This window comes from Musca autumnalis, unplaced genomic scaffold (genome assembly GCF_047663935.1).
Source record: "Musca autumnalis isolate F117 unplaced genomic scaffold, ASM4766393v1 scaffold_5, whole genome shotgun sequence".
Lineage (NCBI taxonomy): Eukaryota > Metazoa > Arthropoda > Insecta > Diptera > Muscidae > Musca > Musca autumnalis.
The window spans coordinates 176,731,862-176,744,360 of record NW_027412088.1 but is presented as its reverse complement, the minus strand read 5'-3'; the positions used below and the strand labels follow the sequence as shown (position 1 = coordinate 176,744,360).

The 12,499-nt window shown below is 40.7% G+C and overlaps 1 protein-coding gene across 1 annotated transcript; it reads right to left on the bottom strand.

Moving 5' to 3' along the window:
• Positions 1–5,912: 5,912 nt before the first annotated feature.
• Cpr57A (Cuticular protein 57A) lies at positions 5,913–7,592 on the bottom strand. The gene is made up of 3 exons (XM_073990552.1): positions 7,195–7,592; positions 6,710–7,084; positions 5,913–6,284 (listed from the first exon to the last, which is right to left on the bottom strand). The coding sequence occupies exons 1-3, from the start codon at positions 7,204–7,206 to the stop codon at positions 6,093–6,095; spliced, it is 579 nt and encodes a 192-aa protein (XP_073846653.1). The 5' UTR covers positions 7,207–7,592; the 3' UTR covers positions 5,913–6,092.
• Between the last annotated feature and the right edge of the window lie 4,907 nt (positions 7,593–12,499).

The window sequence follows — 12,499 nt, the reverse complement described above, 5'->3', positions numbered from 1 at the left end:
GGCACAACAGGCGGCCGACTCACATGTGAGTGAACGCAGACATACATGTATGTATGTGTGTCTTCCATGACTTTTGAGAGACACATTTACTGGCAAATATTTCCTCAAACAAACTTCACGTTAACGAAAAGAAAATTGAATTTTATTACTTTTTTGGCGAAATATGGGTTAGTTCATGGAAAATACTCGCTTCGGGTCGATCTCGCTTGTCCACAAAAGGGCTAATAAACCTATCTCTACATCGTCTATAAAGATACCCATCGCCTTGTATATAAAGACATCCTTCCGCTCCCCTATAAAGATCTATTGCAGCCCTTCTATAAGGCCTCCTCTGTGATAGTCTATAAAGACTTCTTGTAATAGTCTATACAAACTGCCTTCAGGTTGTATTTAAAAACTCATTCGTGGCGACCCTATAAGGTCTATAAGAACCCTCCTTTTGTCACCTATAAACCCTCCATTTTGTTCCTTCATGAAACCACTTCTTTATAAAATCACCCATATGTCGGTTACTTCTCACAAGACATTAAATGATGTGGAAGTAGCAAAGAAACCCCTGTAAAGATTGAACCAAAACCTCCGCACACACACACAATATTACTCAATCTTTGAGCAAACACTTAAGATCGATTACAAAATATTGCCAATACCTATATCGACAGCCTTCACACAGCAAGTAACTGATGAGGTGCATAGTATGGCGCTTTTAGGACTTACATATACACACACAAACCCACCTATAATGTATCGATAATTCCTTGAAATTCTTTAAGTCATCTTCCTTTTGTTCCCATATAATATGAGTGGCAACAACAATCATCTGCCATGGTAAGATGTTTGGATTTCTCTGTAGATTACAATTTTCACAGGTTATTGTTCAAACATAACCACACTTTTTCCACCACACGAACACAAATCACATGGCTTTGATTTTCTATAATATTAGCCGGAAAGGTAATATAATGAAGCCTTTGTTGTTCAATGCAACAAAACCCACAGCTACGATTGTGGATACCATAACACAACATGCAGAGATTTGCAATTGATTTTGATCAAATTAGTGAAATGAAAAGAAATCGGAAACGGGTAGGCAAACACCAGGGAGTCAATAGGTGAGCGAATGGGCAGCTTTAAAGATGACCACAAGGGATTCGTTAAATACGAACATAAGGAAGTCTTTAAAGGCGACCACAAGCGAAGCATTATAGTGGACTACAATGTAATCTTTATGGATGAGTGAAATTGAGTCTTTACATACATACTAGCCGACCCGGTCCGCGTTGCTGGCCCTTGAAACAGTTTTATTTTACCTTTTCTTAAGTCAATTATATTTTTCTTGCATCTCTAATTTGTCGGGATCTGCAAGTGACTATAACACAGTACAACAAAATCGAACAGATTATGAAAGAGGACCGAAAAAAAGAAGACACGTGTATCGGAGTTTTGAAAGTTTACGTCGGGAAGTAACCTAAATAAGCGTGGCAAATTTCGCCCATTTCTACAGGTTTTGAAATATTCGACATCAAATTCCTTGGAATCCTTGCATTTTAGGTATAAAGTGTCAATGGCAATATTACTGTCAATAATGCGGGGTATCTTTTTATGAAAAAGTTAACCCTCATGCGAGTCACTAAACGGGTCTTTTTTGTCTATTTTTTTAAAAACGTTTAAAAACTTCTTTAAAATGTGATCATATCAGTTCAAAATGTTCTACAAAATTATTTGTCATAAAATTTTACTATAGGTCCCTGAATACTCAAAACTCTAAATTTTACCTAAACGCCAGGAATCTGCGGAAAGTTAAATCACGTTTTAGGGTTAATGGTGTACTTTATCTGAGTTTATTAAGTTTTGTCCCACAAACCTTCATTTTAGATAGAAGACGCCAAAGACAAAAATATTCTCCATCAATTTTCAACATAAGTCGCCGAATAAATGAAATATGTATTTACAATATATATCAAGAAAATATATACATCAAATTTGCCAACAAAACACCCAAATACTTTTTGAGTAAATTTGTTTTGTTCTTTTTTCGAGTTGATGCATGAAAGTAACATGAAATTTAGTTTTAGACGAAAGGTGGTAAAAGAAGAAATATTCTACCCAAAATTTCACTATAAGTCCCACAACAAACTAGATATGTGGGACCCTTGGTATCTGTTCGAAAAATCTGATAGCAACAACAACACAAATACAACCGTTGTGCAAATCCCAAATAAAGAGGAGATCCTCAAGGTGGTAGATGAAGTCTGCGACAGTTGTCTGGGACTCAACAAATGATTTTCATTTCTTCAAAGCGGAAAAACTGCAAAGCCGAAATGAAGAAAACCAGTGTTCCACTCGTTGCCTATTCAGAACAAGGTTTTAGGAAAAAAAAAAACTAAAAAATCAAGCGAAAGGGATCGTCTATAAAAATTTCCTTTTGCTCGCCTATAGATACTCAAGAGGACTTCTGCCAATAGGATCACGTGATGAAAAGAAAGCCTCAAGAGGTACAGAAGACGTCAGGAGGTCTTCTGTCCATAAAATACCTCAAGAAGTCTTCTGCCTCTAGAAGACCTCAGGAGGTCTTATGTCTATAGAAGACCTCAGGTGGTCTTCTGTCTATAAAATACCTCAGGAGGTCTTCTGTCTAAAGAAGACCTTAAGAAGTCTCCTGCATATAAAAGACATCAAGCGAACACAGATGACATTAAAAAGTCTTCTGTCTACAAAAGACCCCAAGTTGTGTTCTGCCTATTGTAGACCCCAAGTATTTTCCTATAAATTAAAAACCTGAAGAGATATTCTGCGTATAGAAGACCTCAAGAAGTCTGCCTATGGAAGACTTTTAAAGACATTCTGTTTATAGACGGCATACAGAAGTCTTCTGTCGATGAGTGACTTCAAGGGTCATTCTATTTATAGAAGACCTCAACAGGTCTTCTGTTAATATTTAACCTCAAGAAATCTATACATCCTGTCTGTAGCAGAACCTCAAATATATACTATCTATATGAGACTTTTAAAAGGTACTCTTAACTCAAGAGATCTTCTGTCTATAGAAGATCCCTTCTATCTACAGAAGACCTCAAAAAGGTCCTCTGAACTCAAGATCACAAATGGTCATCTGACCTGTCCACAGAATACATTGGGAGGTATTCTATCTATAAAATACCCCTTCACTCTACAGAAGACCTCAAAAGGTCCTCGGAATGCAAGAGGTTTTTTTGTCTATAGAACCCCATCTTCTCTACAGAAGACCTCAAAAAGTCCTCTGACCGCAAGAAGTCGTAAAAACGTCGTCTCCTATAGAAAACCTACACAGGTATTCTGCTTATAAAAGACCTCAAACGCCTCCTCGCTACAGAAGACCTCAAAAAGCCTTCTGTCTATAGAAGACCTCAAGATTTATTCTGTCTATAGAAGACCTCAATAGGTCTCTGTCGATTGAAGACATCAAGAGGTCTTCTGTCTATAGAAGACTTTAAGAGGTCTTCTGTCTACAGAAGACCTCTAGACGTCGCTCTATGAACGATTTTAAGAGGTATTCTGTTTATAGAAGACCTCAGGAGGTCTTCGGTCTATAGAATCCCTAAAGAGGTCTTCTGTCAAGAGCATATCTCAAGCAATTTTCTTCCCATAGAAGACCTCAAGAAGTCTTCTGTCTATAGACGACCTCAAGAGGCCTTCTGTCTATAGAAGACCTCAAGAGGCCTTCTGTCTATGGAAGACCTCTAGATGTCTTCTGTCTACAGATGACCTCAAGACGTTTGTCTATGAAAGATTTTAAGAGGCACTCTGTTTTTCGAGGTTTTTCCTCTATCGAAGAACTCAAGAGGTCTTCTCCCCTTAGAAGACATCAAGAGGCGGCAGAAGAAAACAAGACGTCTTCTTTCTACATTAGACCTTAAGTTGTCTTCTGTCTACAGTAGACCTCAAGTTGCCATCGTAGAAGACATCTTCTGCCTGAAGATGTATTTTGCCTATAGACAACGTAGAGGACTTCTGCCTATAGAAGACCTAAAAACTTCTTATGTCTATAGAAGACTTTAAGAGGTCTTCTGTCTATAAAAGATCTTAAATGTTCTCCTGCCTATAGAGGACTTCAAAAAGTCTTCTGTCAATAGAAGACCTGAAGAGGTATTTTGCCTATAGAAGACCTCAAGTGGATTTTTGCCTATAGAATACTTTTAGAGGTGTTTTGCCTATAGAAGATCTTTAGAGGTCCTCTGTCTTTAGAAGACCTTAAAAGGTCTTCTGTCTATAGAAGAATTTAAGAGGTCTCCTGCCTATAGAATACACTAAAAATAGACAGAAGACATAAAGTTGTCTTTTGTCTATAGAAGACCTAAAGAGACCTTTTTTCTTTGAAAGACCTAAAAAGGTGTTCTCTCTATACAAGATATCAATAGATCTTCAGTCTATAGAAGATTTCGAGATGTTTACTGTCCGTAGAAAAACTCAATAGATCTTCTCTCTATAGAAGACCTCAAGAAACCTCAACAGGTCCTCTACCCACAGATGTATTCTGCCTTAACTTGTCTTCTGTCTGGCTTCTAGTGGTCATCCGTCTATAGAAAACCTCAATATATCTATAGAGACTCCCTTGCATCATATTGATAAAGCCTTCTTTCAGATTTTCTAAAAACACCTACTTGAGTTCGTCAGTAAAGACTCCCTTTCGGTCTTTTAAACTCCTTTCAACTTGTCTATAGAGACTCTTATTAGTTTGTCTATAAAGTCTCCCTTTCCCTCGTCTACGAACACTCCCTTCAGCTCGTCAATAAAGACCCCTTTAGCTCGTCTGTAAAGACTCCCTTCAGCTACTCTACAAAGACTCTCTTCTGTTTGTCTACAAAGTTTTGCTTTAGCTCGTCTTTTAAAACCACCTTAAGCTCGTCTATAAAGACTCCCTTTCGATCGTCTAAAAAAACTCCCTTCAGCTCGTCTATAAAGACTCCCTTTCGCTCGTCTATACAAACTCCGCCCAGCTTGTCTATAAAGACTCCCTTTCGCTCGTCTATAAAGACTCCCTTTCGCTCGTTTATAAAGACTCCCTTTCGCTCGTCAATAAAGACTCCCTTTCGCTCGTCTATAAATACTCCCTTTCGCTCGTCTATAAAGACTCCCTTTCACTCGTCTATAAAGACTCCCTTTCGCTCGTCTATAAAGACTCCCTTTCACTCGTCTATAAAGACTCCCTTTCGCTCGTCTATAAAGACTCCCTTTCGCTGGTCTATAAAGACTCCCTTTCGCTCGTAAATAAAGACTCCCTTTCGCTCGTCTATAAAGACTCCCTTTCGCTCGTCTATAAAGACTCCCTTTCGCTCGTCTATAAAGACTCCCTTTCGCTCGTCTATAAAGACTCCCTTTCGCTCGTCTATAAAGACTCCCTTTCGCTCGTCTATAAACACTCCCTTCAGCTCGCCTATACAGACTCCGCTCAGCTTGTCTATAAAGACTCCCTTTCGCTCGTCTATGAAGACTCCCTATCGCTCGTCTATAAAGACTCCCTTTCGCTCGTCTATAAAGACTCTCATTCGCTCGTCTATAAAGACTCCCATTCGCTCGTCTATAAAGACTCCCTTCCGCTCGTCTATAAAGACTCCTTTTCGCTCGTCTATAAAGACTCCGCTCACCTTGTCTATAAAGACACCCTCGTCTAAAAATACTCTATTCAGCTCGTCTGTAAAGACTTCCGTTGATCGCCAATAAAGACTCCCTTTCGCTTGTGTATTAAAACACCCTTTCGCTCGTCTATAAAAACACCAAGACTCCCTTCAGATTGTCTATAAAGACTCCCTTTCGCTCTTCTATAATGACTCCCTTCAGCTCGTCCATAAAACGCCGCTGTGCTCGTCTATAAGGACTCCCTTCCAATCCTTTATGAGGATATATGATCGCCCTTTAAATAAAACGCTCATTGATTTGTTTTGTTTTTTTCATAAATATTTGACTACTTGGCGAATACCGTATTTGGTTTATTTTCGTTTTTTCTTCATCTTTTTCCACTTTTTCGATCTTCAGTAAAAAAATATTTTTTTTTTTTAATTTTTATAAAATAACAAAGGATAGGATAGATAATTAAATAAATATTTTGGGGATATTTAATAACGTTCGGGATGATATTGACCATCTTCCTCATCTTCATAGTGATTTTGGGCGGCCAAGGCCAAACGTTCGGCCTCTTGTTGGGCGCCAAGGGCAGCATGTTCGGCAGCAATGCGTTCAAATTCGCTCAAGTGTTTGTTGGTGGCGCGGACAACGGCCTCACTTTGATTGGGACCGGTCAATGGGATCTGAAAAAGCAAACAAAACATAAAATTAGTGGAAGAAAAAAAAAACATTGAGAGAATGGAGAGAAAGCTTTATGTTAAAGCTTTTAATTCCCGTTATGTTGTTGCACATAAAGCTCGTTTATTTGTTGTTATTGTTTTTACCCGGAATAATCAGTGCATTAGCTATTTGAATTGAAAATAACTAGGCCACCACGAACCACTGGCCATGCGATTTGTTTTGCTTGTAAACTTTTAAAAACCCAAACGAGGCCTTGGGGTTTTCCATTTATTGCAATAATTTACGTTTCGAATGCAATGCCATTCATTCGTACAACAAGCCCTCTTTTTCGTTTGTCTAACTGTGAACATGACATTCCAAAACCTTTTTTCATTTTGTTTGTTAGTTACACCCTTTGGCATTTTTGTGGCGCCCACCACCAACTTACCTCTGGATGTTGTGCTCCACTTGCATGCTGTTGTGCAATGCGATTGTATAAGGCGAAATGTTTTTGTTTGGCAGCCTTAACAGCTTCACTGTCTTCCAATTGGTGACTTAACTGAGGATGGAAACCATGTTCATCGGCCACATATTGCACGGTGCGAACTTGATTCTTGGGATCGACATATGAGAAGGCACCACGAATAACACCAGAACCATCCGATACCTCGGTGTGTTGACGGTCTACATGTCCGGGTGCACGACCTGCTTGGTAACTGAAAACATAGGGGTTGGGTGGTCCGGCAGGTTGTGGGGTGGTGTGGTAACCCACAATGTGCGACACATCCGCCACGGCAAAGGCAATGCAAACGCTGGCAAAGATCTAGAAACCAAAAAGAAGTCACAAACAAACAGATGAGTTTGGTTCAAAGAAATTCAATATCCCAATTCATGGTTAGATATTCATTTTCTAGGCAGAAATTTAAAACTTACAAAGAGTTTCATATTGCTGCTGCTGCTTTTTCTTCTGTTTGTTTTTATGGTTTTTAAAAGATTTTTAATTTCTTGCTTGGACGGCGAGCGTTTCGTTTCAGCTTTAATGTCTTGTTAAGTTGATGGTCTTTGAAAAACTAATTGATTTTGACTTGTTTGGTGTGAGCTAAGTATTTTTTCCGTCTTAGCTGTTGCGCTGCTGAACTCCAAGCAACCTGCGAATACGTAGCAAGCTTAAATATCAAAATCAGCTTCTTTCAAAATACTTGTTTTACAGCAACAGCGAATTGTTGTTGTTTGTTCAATTCGATGGGTGGTTGTTGTTGATATTTTTGAGATTTTAAGCGCATAAAGAAGCTTATTAGTAGCGTTCATAGACAACAATAATTGAGAGGAACACGCTGGAGTTGCCATATCGAAAAAGTATCTAAAACGAAAATTTTGGGAAATATAAAACTAAAGGGAGTTTTTATAGGTAGGCGAAAATGCAAAAGGGAACTGAGAGAAGTCTTCATAGACGAGCGGAAGAGAGACTTTATAGACGAGAGGAACAAAGTTTTTATAAGCGAGCTCAGCAGAGTCTTTATATAAGACTGGAAGGGAGCCATTATGGGTGAACTGAGAGGGGTTTTTAAAAACGAGAGGAAGTGAGTCTTTATAGACGAGCTGAAGAGAGTCTTTATAGACAAGCTAAAAGAAGTTTTATAGACAAGCTGAAGGGATTCTTTATATACGCGCTGAAAGGGGCCTTTATAAACGAGCTGAAGGGAATCTTTATAGACGAGCTGAAGGGAGTCTTTATAGACCGGCTGAAGGGAGTCTTTATAGACGAGGTGAAGGGAGTCTTTATAGACGAGGTGAAGGGAGTCTTTATAGACGAGGTGAAGGGAGTCTTTATAGACGAGGTGAAGGGAGTCTTTATAGACGAGCTGAAAGGAGTCTTTATAGACGAGCTGAAGGGAGTCTTTATAGACGAGGTGAAGGGAGTCTTTATAGACGAGCTGAAGGGAGTCTTTATAGACGAGCTGAAGGGAGTCTTTATAGACGAGCTGAAGGGAGTTTTTATAGACGAGCTGAAGTTAGTCTTTATAGACGAGCTGAAGTTAGTCTTTATAGACGAGCTGAAGTCAGTCTTTATAGACGAGCTGAAGGGAGACTTTATAGACGAGCTGAAGGGAGTCTTTATAGACGAGCTGAAGGGAATCTCTATAGACGAGCTGAAGGGAGTCTTTATAGACGAGCTGAAGGGAGTCTTTATAGACGAGCTGAAGGGAGTCTTTATAGACGAGCTGAAGGGAATCTTTATAGACGAGCTGAAGGGAGTCTTTATAGACCGGCTGAAGGGAGTCTTTATAGACGAGGTGAAGGGAGTCTTTATAGACGAGGTGAAGGGAGTCTTTATAGACGAGCTGAAGGGAGTCTTTATAGACGAGCTGAAAGGAGTCTTTATAGACGAGCTGAAGGGAGTCTTTATAGACGAGCTGAAGGGAGTCTTTATAGACGAGCTGAAGGGAGTTTTTATAGACGAGCTGAAGTTAGTCTTTATAGACGAGCTGAAGGGAGTTTTTATAGACGAGCTGAAGTTAGTCTTTATAGACGAGCTGAAGTTAGTCTTTATAGACGAGCTGAAGTCAGTCTTTATAGACGAGCTGAAGGGAGACTTTATAGACGAGCTGAAGGGAGTCTTTATAGACGAGCTGAAGGGAATCTCTATAGACGAGCTGAAGGGAGTCTTTATAGACGAGCTGAAGGGAGTCTTTATAGACGGGCTGAAGGGAGTATTTATAAAGGAGCTGAAGGGAGTCTGTATAGATGAGCTGAAGGGAGTCTTTATAGGCAAGCTGAAGGGAGTCTTTATAGACGAGCTGAAGGGAGTCTTTATAGACGAGCTGAAGGGAGTCTTTATAGACGAGCTGAAGGGAGTCTTTACAGACGAGCTGATGGGAGTCTTTATAGAAGAGCTGAAGGCAGTTTTTATAGACGAGCTGAAGGGAGTCTTTATAGATGAGCTGAAGGGAGTCTTTATAGACGAACTGAAGGTAGCCTTTATAGACTAGCTGAAGGGAGTCTTTATAGACAAGTTGAAGGGAGTCTTTATAGACGAGCTGAAGGGAGTCTTTATAGACGAGCTGAAGGTATTCTTTAAAGACAAGCTGAATGAGTCTTTATAGACGAGCTGAAGGGAGTCTTTATAGACAAGCCTAAGGCAGTTTTATAGACAAGCTGAAGGCTGTTTTTTATATACGAGCTGAAGGGAGTCTTTATAGACGAGGTGAAGGGAGTCTTTATAGACGAGGTGAAGGGAGTCTTTATAGACGAGCTGAAGGGAGTCTTTATAGACGAGCTGAAGGGAGTCTTTATAGACGAGCTGAATGGAGTGTTTTTAGACGAGCTGAAGGGAGTCTTTATAGACGAGGTGAAGGGAGTCTTTATAGACGAGCTGAAGGGAGTCTTTATAGACGAGCTGAAGGGAATCTCTATAGACGAGCTGAAGTTAGTCTTTATAGACGAGCTGAAGTTAGTCTTTATAGACGAGCTGAAGTCAGTCTTTATAGACGAGCTGAAGGGAAACTTTATAGACGAGCTGAAGGGAGTCTTTATAGACGAGCTGAAGGGAATCTCTATAGACGAGCTGAAGGGAGTCTTTATAGACGAGCTGAAGGGAGTATTTATAAAGGAGCTGAAGGGAGTCTTTATAGATGAGCTGAAGGGAGTCTTTATAGGCAAGCTGAAGGGAGTCTTTATAGACGAGCTGAAGGGAGTCTTTATAGACGAGCTGAAGGGAGTCTTTATAGACGAGCTGATGGGAGTCTGTATAGACGAGCTGAAGGGAGTCTTTATAGACCAGCTGAAGGGAGTCTTTATAGATGAGCTGAAGGGAGTGTTTATAGATGAGCTGAAGGGAGTCTTTATAGACGAACTGAAGGTAGCCTTTATAGACTAGCTGAAGGGAGTCTTTATAGACGAGTTGAAGGGAGTCTTTATAGACGAGCTGAAGGGAGTCTTTATAGACGAGCTGAAGGGAGTCTTTATAGACGAGCTGAAGGGAGTATTTATAAAGGAGCTGAAGGGAGTCTTTATAGGCAAGCTGAAGGGAGTCTTTATAGACGAGCTGAAGGGAGTCTTTATAGACGAGCTGAAGGGAGTCTTTATAGACGAGCTGAAGGGAGTCTTTATAGACGAGCTGATGGGAGTCTTTATAGACGAGCTGAAGGGAGTCTTTATAGACCAGCTGAAGGGAGTCTTTATAGATGAGCTGAAGGGAGTCTTTATAGACGAACTGAAGGTAGCCTTTATAGACTAGCTGAAGGGAGTCTTTATATACGAGTTGAAGGGAGTCTTTATAGACGAGCTGAAGGGAGTCTTTATAGACGAGCTGAAGGTATTCTTTAAAGACAAGCTGAATGAGTCTTTATAGACGAGCTGAAGGGAGTCTTTATAGACAAGCCTAAGGCAGTTTTATAGACAAGCTGAAGGCTGTTTTTTATATACGAGCTGAAGGGAGTCTTTATAGACAAGCTGAAGGGAGTCTTCATAGACGAACTGAAGGGAGTCTTTATAGACGAGCTGAAGGGAGTCTTCATAGACAAGCTGAAGGGAGTCTTCATAGACAAGCTGAAGGGATTCTTTATAGACGAGCTGAAGGGAGTCTTTATAGACGAGCTGAAGGGAGTCTTTATAGACGAGCTGAAGGGAGTCTTTATAGACGATCTGAAGGGAGTCTTTATAGACGAGCTGAAGGGAGTCTTTATAGACGAGCTGAAGGGAGTCTTTATAGACGAGCTGAAGGGAGTCTTTATAGACGAGCTTAAGGGAGTCTTTATAGACGAGCTGAAGGGAGTCTTTATAGACGAGCTGAAGGCAGTCCTTATAGACGAGCTGAAGGGAGTCTTTATAGACGAGCTAAGGGAGTCTTCATAGACGAGCTGAAGGGAGTCTTTATAGACGAGCTGAAGGGAGTCTTTATAGACGAGCTGAGAGGAGTCTTCATAGACGAGCTGAAGGGAGTCTTTATAGACGAGCTGAAGGGAGTCTTTATAGACGAGCTGAGAGGAGTCTTTATAGACGAGCTGAAGGGAGTCTTTATAGACGAGGTGAAGGGAGTCTTTATAGACGAGCTGAAGGGAGTCTTTATAGACGAGCTGAAGGGAATCTCTATAGACGAGCTGAAGGGAATCTCTATAGACGAGCTGAAGTTAGTCTTTATAGACGAGCTGAAGTTAGTCTTTATAGACGAGCTGATGGGAGTCTTTATAGACGAGCTGAAGGGAAACTTTATAGACGAGCTGAAGGGAGTCTTTATAGACGAGCTGAAGGGAATCTCTATAGACGAGCTGAAGGGAGTCTTTATAGACGAGCTGAAGGGAGTATTTATAAAGGAGCTGAAGGGAGTCTTTATAGATGAGCTGAAGGGAGTCTTTATAGGCAAGCTGAAGGGAGTCTTTATAGACGAGCTGAAGGGAGTCTTTATAGACGAGCTGAAGGGAGTCTTTATAGACGAGCTGATGGGAGTCTTTATAGACGAGCTGAAGGGAGTCTTTATAGACCAGCTGAAGGGAGTCTTTATAGATGAGCTGAAGGGAGTCTTTATAGACGAACTGAAGGTAGCCTTTATAGACTAGCTGAAGGGAGTCTTTATAGACGAGTTGAAGGGAGTCTTTATAGACGAGCTGAAGGGAGTCTTTATAGACGAGCTGAAGGGAGTCTTTATAGACGAGCTGAAGGGAGTATTTATAAAGGAGCTGAAGGGAGTCTTTATAGATGAGCTGAAGGTGGCCTTTATAGACGAGCTGAAGGGAGTCTTTATAGTCGAGCTGAAGGTGGCCTTTATAGACGAGCTGAAGGGTGTCTTTATAGACGAGCTGAAAGGAGTCTTTATAGACGAGCTGGAGGTAGCCTTTATAGACGAGCTGAAGGGAGTCTTTATAGACGAGCTGAAGGTGGCCTTTATAGACGAGCTGAAGGGTGTCTTTATAGACGAGCTGAAAGGAGTCTTTATAGACGAGCTGAAGGGTGTCTTTATAGACGAGCTGAAAGGAGTCGTTATAGACGAGCTGAAGGTAGCCTTTATAGACGAGCTGAAGGGAGTCTTTATAGACGAACTGAAGGTGGCCTTTATAGACGAGCTGAAGGGTGTCTTTATAGACGAGCTGAAAGGAGTCTTTATAGACGAGCTGAAGGGTGTCTTTATAGACGAGCTGAAGGGTGTCTTTATAGACGAGCTGAAAGGAGTCTTTATGGACGAGCTGAAGCGAGTCTTTAAAGACAAGCTGAAGGCTGTTTTTTATAGACGGGCTGAAGTCAG